The following is a 24,651-nucleotide window of genomic DNA, read 5'->3' as shown; positions in this document are numbered from 1 at the left end:
AGAATCATGCTTTTCTACTACATTGTGCTGTTTTATAGTTCTACTCTGATAACATGAACTGTGCAGTCTTGGGGGCCAATGGACTTTTGTAGAGTTGTGTTATTTTCTTACATTGTCATCTAGCCTTCTATTATTCTTACTAAGATTGCCTGTTTTTTTTAATTTAAAAACATCTGTTAGTGATTTCACATTAGATGGTATAAATTTTTTCCCCTCTTTTTGGTAGGTTGCGGGAGGATGGATTGGAAAATGTAAGTCTCTTTTGGTTTTTGGTTTGCCATACATTATTTCCATATCTTTAAACCTGCATATCCAATTAGAGCTGGGGAATGATCTTGTCATTTGTCTAACTATTGGATCTAGTACACGCATATTCAAATAAAAACATTATACCAACAAGTATTCTAAAACATGGATGTTTTCCTGGAGGCCTATGGCATTTTCAAGAATCTGTATAATTTTCTTTCTGTTAGCAGTCCTTATTCAGGACTTGCTCTATCTTATTCAGAACTGACTATTCCTTAAGTCAGCACAGTCTGTATTTAGATTCATGTTTGTCTTCCCATGTCTTTGGCATCACACATGCTTGTTCTTACTGTTTCCACAGAGAAGTGAGTGGGAGGGAGGGCTGTTTTTAAAAATATGGGAAGAACACAGCAGGCAAATTCTCTAGTTCTCTCATTTAATTCTTTTATATCTTGGAGCATGAGACATCAAGAAGAGACAGTGAAGAATCACATTGGACATTTTTCTGGGACAGAAATTGCAACTGATCTGTGGAAATTATTCCCCTTCAGCCCGATAGTAAATTCATTTGGCTTCAACCCTCTCCTACTCCAGCCCTAACTGTGTGACCTCCAAAATTGGATAATTGCTTTAAAGCATTTTTTAAAAATTGTGAAAATTCCAGTATTCTAATTCATGTTTTCAGTTGGCTATTGGTATCAAAACTAATTGAATTATTTAAAAGATTGCCATTACTGGAAGGCATCGTTGTAACATATTGTAGAGTATCAGTAATTTCATCTGTTTTCTCCAGTTATTAAAGTAATATATTACTCAAGCATTTTTAAGGGTCTTATGATATCACTTTAAGAAAGGAAGATCAATTGTTTCAATAAAAGCTATAGCTGGGACTCAATAGGAAAGTTGTAGAAGTAGGCGTTTCTGTCATTCTCCAAGATATATCTTCAACTTAATAAACATTAAAGTCTGATCATTATGTTTAAGGTTACTAGTGGTTATTTATTTCTCAAGATTTTAAAAAGGAAAACAATGTTAATTCTTGTGGAACTTGTGCAGTGATAATGATTTCTGCACATTTTAGTTGACTTTCTATGGAAAATGAGGAGGAGCAAAGGAAGGACAAGGGAGAGTTCTTTAGGACTATTTGATATACTAATTTGGTTACCTGGAATTTTTGACCCGTTATCACCACTATTCTTCAGTTTATTCCAACCAAGCTCTATTCTGTTATCTTGAAGTATATTCCTCAAGTGATCTGCGGTCATGAAGTCAGTTTTTTTGGCATGATAATATTTAATGTAACTCTTTCTGATTCAGCATTTCATTCTACTTTCAGTTAGTATCTGGCATAGTCAAAAATTTTTCCCTTCAGTTTCAAATATATATATTTTTAAGTTGATATTATCCTAAAGAGTTTGTTGTATTAGGAAAAACTCATTTTAAGGGATGTAGTAAAACTCTTTAGAAGTTAAAAGCCATTTTCTGAATTTCCTTTTTTTCGGTTAAAAAAACTTAAGCAGCTCTTATGAATTTTACTTTCTGTCTCCCACTTAAACTATGTGCTCAGTATAGTTTTGTTTCTATAACCAGTACGCTGGGAGCGGACCCTTGGAGCCATTGTAAGACAGAGGAATCAGCCAGTGTCTCCTGAGGTGGTGAAGGATAACTGGAAAAAGATTTGTGACTTTGAAAATGCCAGCAAGCCTCAGAGAATTCAAGGTAAAGAGTCCCAAGTCAGTTCGGTCTTGTTTGGGGAACCAGAGCAATCTATTTTATGGAATTGCCTTGTGTTTTAACTGTGGTAATTTAGACACTTGAATCATCTAGAGTACATTTTCTGCTCTAATACATATTAGAACCCTTCAAATTTAAGATATATATATATCTTAAATTTGAAGGGTTCTAATATGTATTAGAGCAGAAAATGTACTCTAGATGATTCAAGTGTCTAAATTACCACAGTTAAAACACAAGGCAATTCCATAAAATAGATTGCTCTGGTTCCCCAAACAAGACCGAACTGACTTGGGACTCTTTACCTTGAATTCTCTGAGGCTTGCTGGCATTTTCAAAGTCACAAATCTTTTTCCAGTTATCCTTCACCACCTCAGGAGACACTGGCTGATTCCTCTGTCTTACAATGGCTCCAAGGGTCCGCTCCCAGCGTACTGGTTATAGAAACAAAACTATACTGAGCACATAGTTTAAGTGGGAGACAGAAAGTAAAATTCATAAGAGCTGCTTAAGTTTTTTTAACCGAAAAAAAGGAAATTCAGAAAATGGCTTTTAACTTCTAAAGAGTTTTACTACATCCCTTAAAATGAGTTTTTCCTAATACAACAAACTCTTTAGGATAATATCAACTTAAAAATATATATATTTGAAACTGAAGGGAAAAATTTTTGACTATGCCAGATACTAACTGAAAGTAGAATGAAATGCTGAATCAGAAAGAGTTACATTAAATATTATCATGCCAAAAAAACTGACTTCATGACCGCAGATCACTTGAGGAATATACTTCAAGATAACAGAATAGAGCTTGGTTGGAATAAACTGAAGAATAGTGGTGATAACGGGTCAAAAATTCCAGGTAACCAAATTAGTATATCAAATAGTCCTAAAGAACTCTCCCTTGTCCTTCCTTTGCTCCTCCTCATTTTCCATAGAAAGTCAACTAAAATGTGCAGAAATCATTATCACTGCACAAGTTCCACAAGAATTAACATTGTTTTCCTTTTTAAAATCTTGAGAAATAAATAACCACTAGTAACCTTAAACATAATGATCAGACTTTAATGTTTATTAAGTTGAAGATATATCTTGGAGAATGACAGAAACGCCTACTTCTACAACTTTCCTATTGAGTCCCAGCTATAGCTTTTATTGAAACAATTGATCTTCCTTTCTTAAAGTGATATCATAAGACCCTTAAAAATGCTTGAGTAATATATTACTTTAATAACTGGAGAAAACAGATGAAATTACTGATACTCTACAATATGTTACAACGATGCCTTCCAGTAATGGCAATCTTTTAAATAATTCAATTAGTTTTGATACCAATAGCCAACTGAAAACATGAATTAGAATACTGGAATTTTCACAATTTTTAAAAAATGCTTTAAAGCAATTATCCAATTTTGGAGGTCACACAGTTAGGGCTGGAGTAGGAGAGGGTTGAAGCCAAATGAATTTACTATCGGGCTGAAGGGGAATAATTTCCACAGATCAGTTGCAATTTCTGTCCCAGAAAAATGTCCAATGTGATTCTTCACTGTCTCTTCTTGATGTCTCATGCTCCAAGATATAAAAGAATTAAATGAGAGAACTAGAGAATTTGCCTGCTGTGTTCTTCCCATATTTTTAAAAACAGCCCTCCCTCCCACTCACTTCTCTGTGGAAACAGTAAGAACAAGCATGTGTGATGCCAAAGACATGGGAAGACAAACATGAATCTAAATACAGACTGTGCTGACTTAAGGAATAGTCAGTTCTGAATAAGATAGAGCAAGTCCTGAATAAGGACTGCTAACAGAAAGAAAATTATACAGATTCTTGAAAATGCCATAGGCCTCCAGGAAAACATCCATGTTTTAGAATACTTGTTGGTATAATGTTTTTATTTGAATATGCGTGTACTAGATCCAATAGTTAGACAAATGACAAGATCATTCCCCAGCTCTAATTGGATATGCAGGTTTAAAGATATGGAAATAATGTATGGCAAACCAAAAACCAAAAGAGACTTACATTTTCCAATCCATCCTCCCGCAACCTACCAAAAAGAGGGGAAAAAATTTATACCATCTAATGTGAAATCACTAACAGATGTTTTTAAATTAAAAAAAACAGGCAATCTTAGTAAGAATAATAGAAGGCTAGATGACAATGTAAGAAAATAACACAACTCTACAAAAGTCCATTGGCCCCCAAGACTGCACAGTTCATGTTATCAGAGTAGAACTATAAAACAGCACAATGTAGTAGAAAAGCATGATTCTGATGTCGGAAACCAAAGTTTGATATGAAGTATTCTACTGACTAGCTGTGTGACTCTGGTCAAATTATTTGACTTCTCTAAATCCAAGTTTTCTCTTATGTAAAATAAGGATAATAACATACTATTCATGACGTAACCATGAAAGTTAAACAATAAAAATAGTTTAAATGCCTAGCACATCACAGGCTCAAAATACATGTCCTTCTAAAAAGACCTAGTGAATAAAAAAATTAAAAGAAAAATAAAACCAGAATTTGACTTAATAAGCTAAATGTAGTCATTTTAATGAAACATCTACATAAAGATAAAGCAAACGATCAAATATGTTAACTACCACATAGAAAGGTAAATTTTTTTTCTAGAGATCATTCAAAGATATCCTCAGAAGAAAATGTCTGATGTAGTTTGTCATATCTTCAAAGACCACCAGAACAGCGTGCCAGAACTTATACAAGAATTCCACGTACATATGACAGAAGAAAATTAGCAGACAGCACACATCTTAGTGGCTATAGGCTCAAGGCTATGGCTTTTTAATCACCATTTGCCTTTATGTTAAAATGCCCACACCTGTTATAAAAGACCAATCAGCCTTGATGCTGTCACAATAGATAAATCAGCAGTGGTTTTGATAACAGGCAAGAGAGATATCGTCTACCATATTTTAGGAGTGAAGCTGCAAGGTCCTCTCAGGTACAAGAAACAACAGCTTCAGCTGAGCCAAAAATATCTATATTTGCCACTCTAGTTATATAGCAGAAGTTTGCAAACAAGATAGTAATTTACTTTCAAGGTTTAACTCAGGAGATTACACATATATCTCTTACTATATTTTATCAATCATGCATATCAAATGTTCCTCACTAAAAATGTTCGCAATATAGTAAAAAAAAAAACATATAAAACTTCATTTACACATGATCCTAATTATTTACCTTTGAGTGTGTGTATAAAATATGTATCTAAAAAAAGCCTATTCATGGAAAATGCACATCTAATAAAAGACTGGAAGAGAATACATAAAAATATTAATATTAGTTATCTCTAAATAATGGTAATGTGGGTGATTTTTATTTTCTTCTATATACTTTCCTATATATTTAAAGTTTTCTATGAAAAGTACATATTTTGGTTGACAGAACTAATAATAAATATAATTATGTAAGATAAAAAGCTTTTTTAAAAAATTCCCTAACGAGATAAAAGACAGGCCAAATTTTGAGCTTCAGATGGCATATAAAATTAAATTTTCCTCTTCTGTAAATTTGAGTTGTAAAGTTATTTCCACTTATAAATTTCTACAATTTACACTCAATGGCTTTGATTAAGAATGTAGAGGCACATATCTCTGCTTATACATGTGCAGATTGTTTTTTATTTGCTTATCAGCTTTTTATTCAATAAATCAGGCTAATATATCATTCATTTCAAACGGAACCAGGTTATTTTGCTACCAAGAAATGTTTAAGGATATCACAGCATTCTTCATAGAACAGGTTAATTATTACCACAGATAATCAAATAAGGGAGGAGGTTTTAATTATAATAGTTTGTGCTACAAAAAAAGAGATCTAACTCAAACGAGGAGTCAAAAATGTACAAACTGGCATACAGAGATCTAAAAGGACTTTGACTGTAGTAAAAATTGGGTCTCACATGATGGTGGGATTATGTGTGATTTTTGTATTTACAATAAACATTTCAAGTTTTGCAACAAGGAAAAATATAATTTATTTTTAAAGTTAAGATAAATAATAAGTTGTGTTTATTGATCTATCATACGCAGACTAAATTCTTGCTATACTGCTATAACATTTTAAATTGAGGAGTGACTGCTATGTACTAGGTCCAATGCTAAGAGTTTAAAAATATGATTTCTAGTTGTCATAACAAAAGCCCAAGAAAACTAAAACTCAGGAAGATTAATCTGCACAAAATTCCAGCAAGCTAGCAAATACCAGAACGAGAATTCAAAATCTGGCCTGGCTGACTCTCAACCCTAAGCTCATCCTTCTACTTCACCAGTGAGCTTCTCAAACCAAATGATACTTTCTATATTTGACTAAACACATCAAACCAGCCACAATTTTCATTTCGTAAGAATATTAGAAACGAAGAACTAAATAAAAACAGAATTTATGAAGCTGCTGCTACTTTCTCAAAGAAGAACATTAGTCAACACTTGTTCCTTAATTATAACATAACCATGATATTTTAAAAATATGAAGTGATGTCAACTGATGCAGAGTTTTACAAATGTGAGCAACTGGAAAATACTAATTTTTAAATCACCTTTTATATTTAATTACACAAATATTACTTTGGGAGAAAGTGGGAAATTATAGAATACCTCAAACAAGCCACCATTTTCATCACAACTCTCATGGCAAAGCCAAAGAACCAGAGGTGCCACATAATCCGGCTTCAGAGCTTTCAGAATATCTGAAATAAATACCCAAAAAAGTTTTTTTTAAACAAGTATACTTATTTAATCAATTATTTTACTTTCTGAAAATATCTTAGAAAATTATAGATAATTCAGAAATATTTTTTAAAAATAAGAACAAAAATAAATATACATGATTAATTAGTCTAACATCCAAGGCTTTTCAAAGAATTATTTTCATCACAATGGAGACATTCCTAAAGCTTTTTCAAGCTTCTAACATTGAATACATCAGACATACCTTTCCAAGATAGGTAAGATACTAGTCAGGAGAAGATAAGTTACAGCTGCCTAGGCAAAGACTGGTGAGCAAAGCTATACAAAACATGAGGAACTCAGGTACCATTCATTTCCAAAATTATTTTGTACTCCCAGCTATTTCACCAAAAGCTACAAAAACAAAAAACAAACAAACAAAGCCTTGATAATTGTAATGGCAGTAAGATAATGATGTGAAATGGACCCTGCAACCATTAATGATGAGTAACAAAGCGTAAAAAATATTTTCTCATTGCATCTTTTCTGTGAGAAACTTAATAGAGCAGAAAGGTACTACATAAGGAGTAAGAAGACCTGGATTTTACTGCTAGCGCTACCACGCAGGCAACTTAGGACACTGTGAGCACATCACTTCGTTCTCCTGGATCTGTATCTTCATCACTAAGATGGTAAGTAAAATGCTTCCCCTGCCTACTCTGTCAAGTTGTTCCATGGCTCAAATGAAATTGAATTTGTTAATATACTTTATAATCTTTAAAGAATCAAATAATTGCAAATTTAGTTGTAAAATGACAAAACTTAATTTGTATTAATATGCAAAAGTAACGAAGATGACTTTTACAGTCTCTGTAAATTAAAGAGCAGCTCCAAAAACTTTTCACTTTAAAGCCTCTAAAAACTCTTAGATATGCAAAAAATCTAATGGTACACTGTTCCCCACTCTCTATTATAAGCATGAGGAGAAAACTAAAGGGATATTCCAACCATTTCAAATTATATGATAAAACAAATTCTTAATCTATATACTATTCATCTGAATACATAACATTCCGTGAATTTCCTTTATATATCAATTGCAAAATGGAATGTTAAAGGATATTTATATAGAGATTCAGATGAGTTGACTAACTTTATAGTACTGAATGCAACAATAAATACATCGAAGAAATCCAACTCAACATCTATTAGGTGAGAAAAAAGAAGAAAAGAACAAAGTCACATAGGAAAAATACTTCTACTTCCATCTTATTTCATATATTGTCACTTATAGTTAAGCAACACTTTACAGCATCCAGCTTGGTTTCTCCTGAATTTCACCTCATGCGCCTTTCTCCTTTGCTTAGTTTAATCAGTATCTTTTCACTGTAAAAGACCATTACCATGAGTGTAACAGCTTTGTCTGAGTTCAGTGAATTCTCCTAGAGCATCATAAAGCCTGAGGGTCATCTTGAAGACCCCCAACACAAGCAGAGATCAGTGAGAACTCTGTAACCACTGGTTGGATGTTAAACTGGCTTAACCCATTTGAAACTAATTTAGAATTATCTCAAGTTTAGCATTTGTATATTCTATAACTCAGCAATTTTACTTCTAAGTATGCACTCTAGAAAATTCTGTTCAAAAAAAGCAAATAAACTGGACACAAACCCAAATGTCCATTTATGAATTAGATAAATTCACATAACGAGTAAAAATGAGTGAACTACAGCTATACATAACATAAATTAATTTTACATATATAGCATAAAGTGGAAAAAGCAAAAAGCAATCACCCCCAAAAAAGCAGTATATTTCATGAGGATCAAAAACATGTAAACCAAAAATAAAGGGTTTAGCCATGTATTTATTATTTTTTGAAGAAAGTTTAAGGAAATGAAAACCAATTACTTTATTTAAGTGATTACATCTTGAGGGAAACAAGAGGTTTGTGATGAAAAGAAAGATAAATACAAGTCACTGGTAATGCCCCAGTTTTAGGGCTGCATGACAGCTAGTCTTCAGGATGGCCCAAGTGATCTCCATCTCCTCTTATTTACCCCTTTTTGCAGTCTCTTCCTACAACGTACTACAGTTGGTCTTTGCAAACAACAGAATAGGGCAGAAGTGACAGTATGTCACTTCTGAAATTAAAAGATAATGCAACTTCTGTCTTGGTGGCTGTTTCTCTCTTTCAAATTATTAGCTCTGAGGGAAGCCAGCTGTCATATCAAGAGTAGTCCTATGGAGAAGCCCACACGGTGAGACACTGAGGCCTCTAGACAATAGTTAGGAAGGAATGGAGGCCTCCTGCCAACTTTCACGTTCATTTTATGAGCTTGGAAGTGGATACTCCAACCCAGACAAGCTTTCAAATAACTGGAATCCCAGCAAACATCTTCATTAGAGATCCAGAATCAGAACTTCCGAGCTAAGCCATTGAAAATTCCAGACCCTGCAAACTGTGAGAGATAGTAAATGTCTGTTGTTTTAAACCACTAAGTTTTAGAGTAATTTCTATGGCAGTAAATAACTAATACTTAGGAAGTTAGTTCATGGAGATCCAGTCTAGAATTATGTTTCATTTCTTATAAGAAACATGTAAATTACATACATTACTTTCCATTTATCAAATATATTTCAAAGAGGAAAAGGAAACTGCAAATGTCTCCACACATTCATAATATCTGGCTTTTTTCCTTTGATAGCTTGTAAGTGGATATTTCAAAGGAAGAGAAGAAAAACTCGGGGGAAAAATAAGTTTTCAGCTTTTTCTTAGCTATAAAATATAAAAACTAAAATAGGTGTCCAAGATGACGTCATAGAAAGACCTTGAACTCACCTCCTCCCACTAACACACTGAATATACACCTACAAATAGGGCTGACTGAACAGCTTCTACATAACAAATGATGGAAAGGTCACACAGACAAGGGTAGGAAATACAGAGACATCGTAACAATGAGAACCCCATCCCCAACACGGTGACTTGCAGTAGGGGTATCAATGAGGAGCCCATGTACAGACTCACCCGCGTTGGGGCCCAGCAAAAAAAATAGCTGTTTAAAGGGCACCTAGACTATATGTGAATGACATCCATTTACAAACCCAAGAGTATCTGCCAAACGGGTGCGGAACTGCTGGAACTCTCCCCAGGATCAGAGGTAGGTACCAAGAAGCATCATTTTTTATGTTATCCCTCCAACACCAACAGGGTAGGCAGGAGCAAAGTCCAGGCACTTCAGCTGGCCAGCCAAGGCCTTCCAGTGCACCCCAAGATCCTGGTCCACACCAGCTCCAGTAATCCTCCAAAGAAGGCCCCAGTGCAGTGTCCTGAGACCCCACCCCCACCAACTATACCTGATTCAGCCATCCTGCCAGGATAGAAGTGGCAAGTCATGTCCCCGGACACTCCCATCCCACACCTCCTCCATGTCTAGCCATCCTGCCAAGGCAGCACCGGCGCAATACTCCCCAGCTCTAGCTGTTCTACCAAGGCGACCCCAATGCAGCATACTCTGGGACCCCAGGCCCACACTCACTTCAGCTCCAGCCATCTTACCAAAGTGACCCCAGCATAACATGTCCAAGGACACCTGGACCGACACCTGCTCCAGCTCCAGCTATCCCACTAGGACATTCTCAGCACAGAGCACTCCGAGACACACCCCAACCCATGCCCACTCCAGCTTCAGCCATCCCACCAAGATAAATCCAACGCAGCGCATCCTGGGACTCCCAACAGCCAGCTCCAGTTCCAGCCGGCCTTCAAAAACAACCTGGCATACAGAGATCACTCCAATACAAGGCCACTCTTCAAGACCAGAGAGGTAGCTGTTTCACCCAATACACAGACACAAACCCAGAAAGTCAAAATGAGGAGATAGAGAAATACATTCCAAATAAAAGAACAAAACAAAACCCTAAACAAAAACGCTGATGAAATGAAGATATGCAATTTACCTGATAAAGAGTTCAAAGTAATGGTCATAAAGATGCTCCCTGAATGTAGAAGAATGGAAAACACAGTGAGAACGTCAACAAAGAGAAAATATTAAGAAAGAACCAACCAGAGCTGAAGAATACAACTGAAATTAAAAAAAAAAAAAAAATAGAGGGAGTCAGCAGCAGATTAATTGACAGAAGAATGTATCAGCAATCTGAAAGGCAGAATAGTATAAATCACCCAATCGGAACAGCAAAAAAAAAAAAAAAAAAAAAAAAATTTAATGAGGATAATTTAAGGGACCTCTAGGACAGAGAGGTCCTAGAAGGAGACAGAAGAAAAAAGGAGTGGATAACTTATTCGAAGAAATAATGACTGAAAACTTCCTTAACCTGGGGAAGGAAACAGACATCCAGGTTCGAAAAGCATAGAGAGTCCGAAGCAACATGAACCTAAGGAGATGTATGCCAAGACATATTATTATAAAATGGCAAAATTTAAAAATAAAAAGAGAATCTTAAAAGTAACAAGAGAAAAACAATTTGTCACATACAAGAGAAACTCCATAAGACCATGAGCTAATTTTGCAGTAGAAACTTTGCAGGCTAGAAGAGAGTGGAAGAGTAAAAATATAGTGCTTGGAATGTGTTTAAACTTAAGTGACCATCATCTTAAAATATACTGCTATGCATATAGGTAGATATATATGAACCTCATGGTAAACACAAACCTACAATAGATATACAAAAAATAAAGAGAAAGAACTCAAACATAACACTAAAGAAAACCATCAAACCATAAGGGAAAAGACCAAAGAAAGAAGAAAGGGAACACAGAATGACAAAACAACCAAAAACAACTTTTAAAATGACAATAAGTATATACCTATCAATAACTATTTATAAAGAGACTAAATTATCCGATCTGAAGACATATGGTGGCTGAATGGATTTAAAAAAAAAAAAAAAGAAGACCCATCCATATGCTGCCTATAAAAGACTCACTTTTAATAGAAAGACACATAGAGACTGGAAATGAAGGGATGGAAAAAGATATTCTACGCAAATGGAAACAAAAAGAAAGTTGGGATAGCAATACTCATAACAGACAAAACAGACTTTAAAACAAAGACTGTAATATAAGACAAAATAAGGGCATTACATGATGCTATAGAGGTCGATCCTTGAGGATATAGGTTTTATATACATAAATGCATCCAACACAGGAGCAACTACCTATATAAAGCAAATACAGGCATAAAGGGAGAAACTGACAGTAATAATAGAAAGGGAGACTTAATAGATATATACAAAATATTTCATCCCAATATTGCAGCATACACAATCTTTTCAAGTGCACATGGAACATTCTCTAGGATAGATCACGTTTGGCCACAAAATAAGTCTTGATAAATTCAAGAACACTGAAATCATATCAAGCATTATTTCTGACTACAAAATTATAAAACTAGAAATCAATTACAAGAAGAAACTGGGAAAAAACATAAACATGGAGACTATAAAACGTGCTATTAAACAACCAACAGGTCAACAGTCTATTAATTTTAAAAAATAATTATTATAGAACAGCAAGAATGCTGTTATCTCATTCTGTAAAACAAAAAGTTAAGTAGGTATATATGTATGTCTACCTATACAGAGAAAAAAATGAAAGTTTATCTTAGCATGGTAGAATTACGGGTTATTTTTTTACTTTTCCCTTGTACTTTTCGAAATTTTCTCCAATGAACACAAATTATACATAGTTTTTTTAAATGGAAAGAAAAATAATTTCTTAACTATTCAGAAAATTAAATACTTTTGCAAAGCTCACTTGACACAGATTTGTGGGTAACAGCCCTGAAAAATCTAAGCTACTTACCTTCAGGGAATAAACTCTGGGTCAACCTTGATCCAGCCGTTGGAGCAATAGTGTTACAATGAATGTTGTTTTTCGCGCCTTCAATTGCAAGACTATTTGCAAGGCCCAGAAGACCTAGTTTTGCAGCACTATAATTTGCCTGGCCAAAGTTGCCATATAGTCCTGAAGCTGATGAAGTCATAATGATCCTAAAAAGAAAACCAATCCCTCATCATCTTTTCTATGTTTAGATAATGTTACAACTCTAAGACTTTTTTTTTTCAGTACTATTACACCTGTCAAAAGCAAGTCTGTATACTGTCACTAGTTTCTTAATGTTATGATTCATATATCTAAAATAATAATAATAATAATAAAAGTAATCTTCTAAAATTCAACTACAAGATTTACCTGTTTTAAAATGAATCTCTGGTCAGAACCAAATGAATTCAAGTGTAAGAACATACATTCATTATCTACTGAAAACAACAATATTTATAAACATAAACTGGCAATACATGTTAAAATTTTAGTAAGAAATATTAGATAAAGCCATTCTAATTCTTTAGTCATCACTTTGCCCCTCCTTCCTTTCTGGATAATATTAAATGCCTCACATTAAAATAATGCCATCTCATAATATGACCCAATCTCACTCACTTTACCTAGTAGAAGTAAAATAAATTATATTGTTGCAGAAATGTTGCAGAAAAAAAATCAGACCAGCGAGAAACCAAGTACCACTCAGAAAGTAGAAAACTCAGGTTTATTATGCAGGTGGTCCCAGAAGAGCTAGTGCTCTGAAGATCTGGGCCCGGAGCTCAAGGGCAACCTTGCTTTTATGGGGCTCGTCCGTGTAGTTACAGTTGACCAGGTGGCATGGGCCGATTGGTTAATTTGTCCTCAGGCAGTTTAAGAGAGCAGGAGTTGCTATGGGTTACAGGCAGTCACAAAGAGTTACAAAGCGCAAGAACTTCAGACAGGAATTTATTAGGCAATACATTTGTTATCTAGACAGAACAAGCAAAGGGAGGATGAGTCTTTAGTTAATTTAGAGGTCACCCTGCCTTTCAGCCTATGCGGCAAGCATACCTACAGAAGCAGAATAAAGAGCTGATTACAAGGCTAGCCTTTAGAGTAGAAAATTCCTCTTCAATAGCATTTACTTTTGGAAGCTGCTAGGATCAAGATAAACTAGAAATCTCCAATAAGAAGAGGTATCACAAAAGATTTACTTTTAATAAATATGTGTGAACCTTAACTTAAAAAGAATGATCTTGACATTAGAGTGCATGGAGCCTCTTACTACCTCTACCATATTCTGAGTCACTGACATAGACACAACCATAAGAGTCCTACAATTTCTAAACAATTTGTAAAGACTAATTCATGTCTAACATGTACCAGCTAGCAGGAAACAGCCACTCATCTCTCACAGTTGGTCAATGGATACACGAAATGATATTTTGGTTACAGAGTTAACTACAGCTAAATCCTCAATGTTTGTACTGCTGAAATATCAGAGAACGGCAAGGAAAATTATAATAACAAAAAGCAGGATGTGAAAAGAAATATAAAGCTGTCCAGCTCAGCTAATCTATAACTAAAAGACCAATTTAATGAGAGGGTATGTGCCAAAACCATATTTAAAAAGCCTATGCATATATGATGTTTTCCTCAATGTCAAAGCAATTATCATGCATTCCCTGCACCTAAGAACCCACACACAACATCTCTAATATCCCTTGAAAGCCAAATGCAACTCTACCTTCCAAAATTCTGTTTCTTCATGTGATCCCATGCTGCCCGGGTCACTTGGAATGAACCCCGCAAATGAATTCTATGGACTATATCTAAAACAAGAAATTATTGTTATATTTTATCAAAAATTCAGATAGGCATATCTCAGAATCAACATAAGCAATGATTTACTTATAAACATATGTTCATTTTATATCTAACATTCATAATGAACTATTGTCACACTGCTCTCTAAGTAATTACTTTTGCTTTTGTTCCAATTATGAAACCAATCAATAGTTCTACTCATTTTCCTTATAATTTATGATAAAATTATTGAAATACCCGTACATATCTAAATATAAAGCCATCTTTAACTTATGCCTACTTTATATAAAAATTCACTAATACAAATATCGAAGAATTTTACATACATATTTGAGACTCAACACAAACATTAATTAAAGCATAATCATAAACCACACAGTTCATCACGAAATATTTACTAAATGCTCAGTATATTCCTATTTTTCCCAGAGTTTATAAATTGGGGGATGGGAAGTAGAAAATAGGAGAAAGGATAGAGGAGGAAGAGAGGGAGGGAAAGAGGGAAGCCTCTCTGTTTTAGAGATGTCAATCTAATGAATAGACAATTTGAGGAATAATTCAGATAGATAAAAACTTTGAGATTTAATTTTTTAATTCAATTTATTTAATTTTATTTTTTAATTATCAAATTTTTAACCACTTTTACTTATTTATTATTAATCTGGGGCCTCAATAAATGAAAACATTTGCTCTTGTATATATTAAAAGAGTGAAAAAAAGAAAAAAGAAAGAGTAGTTAGGAGTCAAAAGCTTAGGATGAAACCAGAGGAGTAAATACCCCAGCCCCACTAGAGTTCAAAAGAAAGGGGCAACATAAGCCCTTTGCCAACAAATCTTATCTTTCTCAGCTTCTTTTTCACCCCAGTTGTTATAAAAAAAGAGGTAACTAAAAGCCCTTCCTGATTAACTCAAGGCACAAAGATATTTTGCTTCTTCCAAAAGAACTTCTGGCAATATCCCCTAGAAGCACACTCTATAAACAATGATATAATTCACCTTAGTTATCATGCTTGCCATTGTCTCAGCCACCATTGTTTTAGTTCTGATGGCCAATGAAGTAAGGGCAAAGGAAAGCAAACAGGAAAAAAAAAAATTCATAACTGTTATTTGTTCATTATCTAAACTCAAACTTTCCAAAACGGCACTAATGGAAAATTTTCCTACTTATTAGAAGGTTTTTCCTACACAGTGCTAAGATCTCCATCATTTTTAGTGCCCCTGGCTCCTTTCCATATTCTGCTCTTGCTCTTGAAATAAGTCTCACATAGCCAGATAAGTATGCTAAAGGCTGTTAGAAAGAGTTAATAATGCTAGAAAATGCTGACAATCTCTCAAGGCAAAAAAAGGGAGAAACAAATTGAAAGTCCTGAAATTCTTTTGAATAACTTCTGCCAACTGATTTAAATTTTTTTAAATTTATCAAATGTTAAAAAAAAATAGGCTATAACCAACTGTTCACCATTTTCAGTTATAAAGCTTATTTATCACTTAGCAGAAGAAAAAGTAGATAAAATCAAGTTTCTTCTTAAATGTATAAATTTATCAAATATTAAAAAGCTAAATGGATAGGTATGTCCAACAGAGATATATATTAAAAACAACTTACCCCAGTCTTCATCACTTATTCTACCAAAGGAACGATCCCTCAGAATTCTAAAAATTGATATTTTATCCGTTACAGAGGGAGTATACACTTAAAAAAAAAAAAAAAACTTTGAACGCACATTACTTCACTAAAAATAAAAACAGAAATACTCACCCGGCATTGTTGACCACAACATCTACAATATAAAAAGACCCAAGTCACAAATATGAAAGCAAGCATATTAATTTGCATTTGCTTACAACTCATATTTCTTTCGAAAATTTTTTTTCCCATGGGAAAGTATACATATAATTGTTAAAGAGTGTTATCAGAACAAAATTTTATACCTATAGCAAAAAAAAAAAAGATCTGATTCACAAAACCACAGCGAGTATCAATCACATCATATCAGTGCTCTACTCTTAAACTTACATATCTATGATTTTTCACTTCTATCTTTTGCTGAAATTCTAGCAACTTTTTTATAGAATTAGCTTTTGCATAATTCTTAGGTTCTTAGGATTCAGTGGTAACCACAGCCATTCCTCATTTAACCTCAAAATTCACTCAGAAAGTTAAAAACTTAAATCTGTTTTTGCCAAAGTCAAAAGCCCAGAAAGGAAACCATTAGCGTTAAAAACTGATATCCTATCTTAACACAGAATTGTATTCTCACTAAGAAAAGAAAAAAAATAATTTCTAAGGTTCAACCACCACCTTGTAGCTATTTTCACCCTATTATTTCACACCTTTGTGCTCCCTAGACCTGTCAGAAAATGAGCAAAAATGTCTCTAATGAGCTCAACCAAACATAACTAGAAAAATAAATATGCTAGACAAAAAAAAAGGGGGGGAAGCACATTTAAATTACAAAATTAATGTTTTTCAGATTATAAATATATTGGGAATATCTGGAATAATGTTTCTCACTAGAATTCAACAACCTTTTAATAAAAATGTGTGGGACTAAACCAGAAAGCTTATCCAGAGAAGAAGGGACTAAACAGTATATTGAAACTCTTCTTAAAAATGAAGATTTTTATTATACAGTTGACTCTTTAACAACACAGGTTTGAACTGCACAAGTCCACTTACAGTTTTATTTTTTCCAATAAAAATGTTGGAACATTTTTTGGAAATGTGCAACACTGTGAAAAAAACTCACATACCATATACCCTAGAAACATTGAAAAATTTAAGAAAAAGTTAGCTATGTTAAGAATGCATAAAATATATGCAGATAATTGTCTATTTTATCATTTATTACCATAAAATATATATAAATTACAAAACAGTTAAAATTTATCAAGTTATACACACAAATACAGACCATATGTGGCACCATTTAGTTGAGAGAAATGTAAACAAACATAAAGATGCAGTATTAAATCATAACTGCATAAAATTAACTATACTATATACTGTACTACTATAATAATTTCGCAGCCACTTCCTGTTGCTACTGCGTGAGCTCAAGTGTTACAAGTATCCGCTTACAATATCATGTGATGCTTGCTAATTGCTCCGTATGAGACGTTCCTCTCTCCAGTAAATTGTGTATGGCAGTAAAAAGTGATCTCTCACGGTTCTCCCATATTTTTCATTTTTTTAGTGCAACACAGTAAACCTGAATAACACCATGGGACCCATCCGGAGAGCTACTAGTGATGTTGGAAATGCTCCCAAGCAGCAGAGAAAAGTCATGACATAAGAAAAAGTTGAAATGTCTGATAAGCATCATAGATTAAGGGCTGCCAACTACAGTTGCCTACATTCCAAGATAAATGAATCCAGTGTAAGGACCACTGGGAAAAAAAAAAAAAAAAAGAAATCTGTGAAGCCGTCATTGCAGCTAAGCCAGCAGGCACATAAACTTGGCACTTTTTGCAAAACAACCTTTTTATCTCATTTTGAAAATGCAGCTTTTATGTGAGTGCAGAATTGCTGTTAAAAAAAAAAAAAGACATGGCTATAGACTCTAACATGATCCAAGAAAAAGCAAAGTCATTATATGACAAATTAAAACAAAAGGAAGATGAAAGATCTGAACCTGAAGAATTTCATGTCAGCAAAAGATGATCTGATAATTTTAGAAAGAGGTCTGGCTTTAAAAAAATGTCAAAATAACAGGAAAACATGGAGCAGCAGATGAGTTCCCAGACCATTAAGAAAATTATGCAGGAGAAAGGCTATCTGCCTGAACAGGTTTTTAATACAAATAGGTTTTTAATACAAATAGAAGTGTCCTATTCTGGCGGAGCCACAAAAGACTCTATTAGTAAGGAAGAAAAATTAGCACCAGAGTTCAAAGCAGGAAGAAATAAGCTAACTCCACTATGCATATGCAGTTGGGTTTTTTTGATCAGGCCTGCTCTTACCTATAAAGCTAACTCTCAAACCTTAAAGGGAAAAAATACACACCAGCTGCCAGTCTTTTGGTACAAGATGTGGACAGTGGGAACCCTTTTTCTGGATTGGTTTCATCAACTCTTTTGTCTCTGAAGTTAGAAGGTACTGACTGTGCCAGTAAGGAACTGCCTTTTAAAGTTCTTTGGATATTAGACTATGCCCCTGACCACCCAGAATCCCATGAGTTCAACTCGGAAGGCTGCCAAAAGATGTTTTTAATTCAGTCTTAATGTATAAGGCTCACTACACACAGTACTCTATGGAGAAGATTGTCAACACTATGGAAGAAAACCCTGACAGAAATCATGAAAGTCTGGAAGGATTACTCAATTGAAGACGTCACTGTTGTTACAGAAAAGGCTATGAAAGCCATCAAGCCCAAAACAATATATCCCTGCTGGAGAAAGCTGTATTCAGATGTCGTGCATGACTTCACAGGATTTACAACAGAGCCAATCAAGGAAATCATGAAAGAGACTGTAAATATGCCAAAAAAGGTGTGGGGAAAAGCGTTTCAAGATATGGCTCTTGGAAAAATTCAAGAGCTAATAGATACCACACCAGAGGAATTAACAAAAGACGACTTCATGGATAGGAGTGTCTCCTGGAACTAGTGCCTAACAATGAGGAAGAAGATGTAGAAGAAGCAGTGCCAGAAAACAAACCGACATTAGACAATCTGGCAGAAAGATTTGAATTATTCAAGACTGCTTTTGACTTCTTTTATGACATAGACATTTCAATGATACGGGCACTGAAACTAAGGCAAACGGTGGAAGGATGGTACCATATAGAAACATTTTTAGAGAAATGAAAATGCAAAAAGGTCAAACAGAAATGATGATGTATTTCCACAAAGTTACACTGAACTCTCCTGCCCCTCCTTCCACCTCTTCCGCCTCAACCACCCAAGACAGCAAGACCAACCCCTCTTCTTCCCTCAGCCTACTCAACATGAAGATGAGGATGGAGACTTCTGTGATGAACTACTTAATGAATAGCAAATAATTATCAATGCCATAGTTAATAAATTTATCTGCTGTGTATGTGTGTGAGTGTCTTCATGTGAAAATAACTGTATGGCAAGAACTGTATGAGACATTTGTGTCATCATCATCACCTAAGTATTCACCATGTAGAACACTGTGCAACAACACTTGTACAGAAGTAAATAACCTATCCTTACACAGGCATAAGGTGACTGATATTTAATATAAAATTAATAATGTTAGTTTTCTTACTGTTTCATTACTTTGTTTTCAAAGAATTACATTACCATACAGTATGCCTCTCTCCTATAATTAGAGAAATTACATATCCACCAATCACCACAGGTAAGGGTTTTTTTTTTAATGTAACATTTCCAATACTGTATTATGAATATGACACTAATGCTGAATGCCAAAAAATTTTATAACCACTCATTATTGTATAGGCTAGGCTACCATGAAGTAGTCATATCGATTACACTAGGCTACCATAAAACAATATTGCTACTTCTTCATTATCAAAGCATGAATTGTTACACATGTAAATATGAATTTCTTTTTCACATTATCTTTTCATTTTTGATGTCTAGAGTTCAAAATACATATAACATTTAAAGTTTTGTATCATGTAAGACAATACTGAAGTAGGTACTGACAAACAATTCATCTTATAAACCAATTACACAAACTTACAATATCAACAAATATAATACAGTACTGTAAATGTATTCCCTCTCCCTGAGTTTAATAATATTTGCTCTTCTCTAGCTTTATTATAAAAATACAGTATATAATACATATAACACACAAAATATGTGTTAAACGACCATATGTTTTCAGGAAGGCTTCTGGTCAATGGTGAGCTATTAGCAGTTAAGTTTTGGGGGAGTCAAAAGTTACACATGGATTTTCAACTGTGCAGGGGTTCGGTAACTCAAACCTCCTCATTGTTCAAGGGTCAACTGTACATAATTCATCTTAATTAATTTGCAATATATTAAATTATTTTAATCCAAATCATTTTAATTACCTAAGATTCCACTGGGTCCTCTAATGCCAAAATATTAATTTTTTATTTTATAAACATATTTGGGGTATAATTATTATAAAAAGAGAACTTGGAGGATGCTTACAAGTTTTTTAAGAGCTCTTAAAGTGCAAAAAATGTAAAACAAACAACACATATATAAATAAAAATTGTTAACTCAAGCCCTTTGTGGAATAAGGTAGTAATCAATTTGGAAAACAAATCTAAAAACTTGATTATCAAGAAAGAGGGAGTTTTAATAAACAAAAGTAAAATCAAAAGTATTTTATTAGGAAGGTAGTAGCTGCTCTATTAGAATCATAAATGCAAAGAAACATCACCTATTCTTCCAAAAGCATCCAGGGCAGTCTTCACAATCTTCTCTCCTTCTTCCACTGAATCTGAGGGAAAGGGAAATTAGTACAAAACTTCAGTAATACCTCTCACAAATGAATTTCTAAATTATGTGGATCAAAGCACATAATAGATACTATTCACTCAACAGAACTCATTTCCAAGAAAAATACATTCGTGCTGCAGGCACATAACAAATCAAAATATAGATGATCTAATGTTACAAAAGAAATTTAGCACCTAACATAATTCCTTAACTTACAGAAGCAAGGAGGTGGAAGGAGGTGGAAGGAAATGGGGTAAATAAGAAACATTGGGCAAATACGATCTAAAATGTAGCACTGTCTAATATCACGTTTTATGAAGATGGAAATTTCCTATTTCTGCACTAATACTGTAGCCACTAAACACACGTGACTATTAAGTTCTTGAAATGTGGCTAGTATGACAAACTGAATATTTAATCTTATTTAATATATATTTCATTTTAAATAATCATGCAGGTACTTCTCCTTAAGGATGGAAATCAGAATTTGGGAGGGAAAGAAGGACGTACATGTTTAATTTGAAAAAGCATGTTCAATGCTATATAACTACACAAGGAAAATAAACCTAGCGTTTTTAAAATACTAACTACAAAAAGTAAAGCTGAACAAAATAGCATGGCTTTATTATTTTCTGCTAATAGGCCCAGGGGAAGGGCTCATATTCCCAGAGTTATGTGTCAAATGGTCAGCTGTCAACTCAACATCATCACTGCCTCTTTCTATATTCTCTGCAAGCACAAGAGAGGAGCCAGGAAACATAGTCCCTTCCCTAGGACTCATATAATCCTGAGGTAGATATGCCAAAAAGAAGCAATCACCTAAAGCATGAAAAAGTAGAGGCCTGCATCTGCAGGCAATCTTATGAGAAAACTAAGCCTGGCCGCACATCTAGGTGACTTCTTGAGAACCACCTGCTGCAGACTGAGATAGTCACTGAAAACTTCCCTGACATGCACTTACCCAGCCTTTCCAATGGTTATGCAAAGCCTCTAATTCTCTGTATTAAAATCCTTCACACTTGGAAAACCTGGAGAGGCTTCTGTTTCCCTGACTAAATTCTGATTGATACAGGTTGCATATCAAAACAGGATGGGGTGGAGAGTCTAAAATTTTTGTAATTTTATAAAATAGGTTTTTAAAACTCAAAAATTAAAAATAAAAAGCTGAAAACATTTTTTTCTAGATCCTCAGTGTGGAAAGAAGATACTAAAATGTCTTGTCTCATTATTCCCTACAACACTCAAAACAAATTATATCCTATTTCCTTTTCTCTAAAATTTCAAAATGAAGTCATTGGTAAGTCATTATGGCCCACAAAAACAATCTAATACACTAGTTTTCTAAAATAAATCTATTCAAGAAGGTTCCTTACAAATACTATTAGAATCAATACATCAAATGTAAAGGTTGTTGTAATTGTTTTTCTTGTGGCTTCACTTTAATGCCTAACTTTGACTCTTTTTATAAAGATAAGAAAGTTACATATAGCAATTATTACTTGTGCAGAATGGAATATAGAGGTTGAATATAGAAAGGGGTTTTTCACTTTTTATACAATAATACTTAAATTTTTTGAAACAATTTTAAAAATAATTTAATGTTATTCTGTAGAAATACTTAAGACCTTTTAGCTAAAAAAAAGGTCTTTTAAGAACAAGAACATATTCATATACACATCTACAATAATTTACTGATCATACCATGTGCTCATTAATATAAATATTAAATAAACATTAGGATAAAAGTTAGACTCATGAAATAATCAACATCAAAAGTTTAAAAATTCTCCTATAAAATATGTAGCCAAACAGCTTTGGCTGACTTAAATAAAATCTAATTTCATAATTACACTGGAATGCTGAGATACTTGCTCTATGATTATTAATGTAAACAATAGCATTAGTTGAAGGAAAATTTAAAAAACAGTATAGTTCTCTCAAATATCATACCATAGTTGGCCACTGCTTTTCCACCTTTGTTTGTTATTTCTTCAACAACCTTATCAGCAGCTAAGGAGCATTTACCAACTCCTCTGTAGTCCCCTCCTAAATCATTCACTGCAATGCAAAAACAAACGTGAATTAATTTCTAGACCTTCAACGTATGAGTTTAAATGAAATAGATTAGTATATTTCTTTAGTCATATGCCCTATTCCCATCTTATTAAACATACCATGAGATATGTCTCTGTTTTTAACTATAGATATGAACAACAAAATATTTAAACATAGGTTTGTCATAAAATTTTTAACTTTGCAATGTGTTTCCTTTTTTGAAAAGAAAAAAAAAACCATGATTCAACCGATTTTTGGCAAAAAAGGAAGAAAAAATCTGAAGATTATTCTTAAGATTAAACATTAAAAAAACAGTATGGAAGTGTCTCAAAAAATTAAAAATAGAATTGCCCTATTATTCAGCAATCCCACCTCTTAGTATTTATTCAGAAAAATAGAAATCAGGATCTCAAAGAAATAGCAGCACCCCAATCAATGTTCACTGAAGCATGTTTACAACAGGCAAGATGTAAAACAACCTAGATATACATTGACAGATGACTATATAAAGAAAATGCAGTACATCTATACAATGAAATATTATTCAGCCTTAAAAAGGAAATCCTGCAATATGCAACAACATGGGTAAATCTGGAAGACGTTATGATAAGTGAAATAACTCAGTCACAGAAGGCCAAATACTGCATGATTCCATTTACATGAAAGTGTCTAAAAGAGCCAAACTCACAGAATGAGGGAGTAGAATGGTGGTTGCCAGAGACTCAGAGAGGAGGAAACCGGGAGTCGCTAATATATGGGCAAAGTGTCAACAATGCAAGATGAACAAGTTCTACAGGTCTGTGTACAACAAAGTGCCTGTAGTTAATAATTCTGCATTGTACATTAGTCCTCCCTTATCTGTGAAGAATACTCTCCAAGACCCCCAGTGGATGCCTGAAAAACACAGATATCACAGAACCCTGTATATAGTTGACCCCTGGAACAACAGGAGTATGAACTATGCAGTTCCACTTATACATTGACTTTTTTCAGTTAGTACTGTTAAATGTATTTTCTCTTCCTCACGTTTCTTAATAACATTTGCCCTCTATCTTACTTTATTGTAAGAATGTATATATACATATACAAAATATGTGTTAATCAACTGTTTATGTTATCGGTAAGGCTTCTAGTTAGTAGCAGGCTTTATTATTTAAGTTTTTGAGTCAAAAGTTATATGTGGATTTTCAACTTTACAGAGGGTTTGTGCCCTAACCCCCACACTGTTCAAAGGTCAACTGTACATAGATACCTATATTTTTTCCTATATGTACATACCTTTTCACTTAAAGGAAGTAATTTATGGCTTCGATTTGCCATATTCAAATTGCCAGTGTTTCTATTCTTCTGCTTCGGGGCCTTTGTTAAGTAAAATAAGGGTTACTTGAACACAAACACTGTGATACCCCAACAGTTGATCTGATAACCTAGAGGGCTAATACATCACTAAAGGGTAGGTAGTGTACACAGTGTGGATATGCTGGACAAAGGGATGACTCACATTCAGAGAGGGACTAAGCAGGACAGTGCAAGATTTCATCATGCATTGTTTATTTCTAAAATTTTCCACTTAATATTTTCAGACTGTGGTTGATCACATGTAACTGAAACCATAGAAAGTAAAACCATGGATGAGGGGGTACTACTGTACACTTAAACATTTGTTAAGAAGGTAGATCTCATATTGTGTTCTTACTGCAATTAAACAACAAAAATAAATTAAACACACAATGTGAAATATTTTCACCATGTCGAGAAAGCCTGTGTTTACAAGCATAGTGATAAAAAAATAAGTATAATATTAAACTATTACACAGAAAAACACTTGTAAATTTTCACAAAACACTATGTCATGGCTTAC

The 24,651-nt window shown here is 33.9% G+C and overlaps 1 protein-coding gene across 4 annotated transcripts in view; it reads right to left on the bottom strand.

Moving 5' to 3' along the window:
* The window catches only part of HSD17B4 (hydroxysteroid 17-beta dehydrogenase 4), an 81,378-nt gene that overhangs the window by 46,600 nt on the left and 10,127 nt on the right, over window positions 1–24,651 (bottom strand). For 3 of the 4 annotated variants that reach the window (XM_011358276.2, XM_023529566.1, XM_023529568.1), the window contains exons 3-11: window positions 22,686–22,793; window positions 20,677–20,736; window positions 16,085–16,106; window positions 15,932–15,978; window positions 14,246–14,330; window positions 12,499–12,686; window positions 6,600–6,691; window positions 4,000–4,024; window positions 2,286–2,414 (exon numbers count right to left, since the gene is read on the bottom strand). In XM_011358276.2, the coding sequence (XP_011356578.1) occupies window positions 2,286–2,414; window positions 4,000–4,024; window positions 6,600–6,691; window positions 12,499–12,686; window positions 14,246–14,330; window positions 15,932–15,978; window positions 16,085–16,106; window positions 20,677–20,736; window positions 22,686–22,793 (756 nt within the window). The remainder of the gene's footprint in view (window positions 1–2,285; window positions 2,415–3,999; window positions 4,025–6,599; window positions 6,692–12,498; window positions 12,687–14,245; window positions 14,331–15,931; window positions 15,979–16,084; window positions 16,107–20,676; window positions 20,737–22,685; window positions 22,794–24,651) is intronic. The other variant, XM_023529567.1, reaches the window with a different exon arrangement.

This window comes from Pteropus vampyrus, unplaced genomic scaffold, assembly GCF_000151845.1.
Source record: "Pteropus vampyrus isolate Shadow unplaced genomic scaffold, Pvam_2.0 Scaffold39, whole genome shotgun sequence".
NCBI lineage: Eukaryota > Metazoa > Chordata > Mammalia > Chiroptera > Pteropodidae > Pteropus > Pteropus vampyrus.
This window is presented reverse-complemented; position numbering and strand designations above follow the sequence as displayed.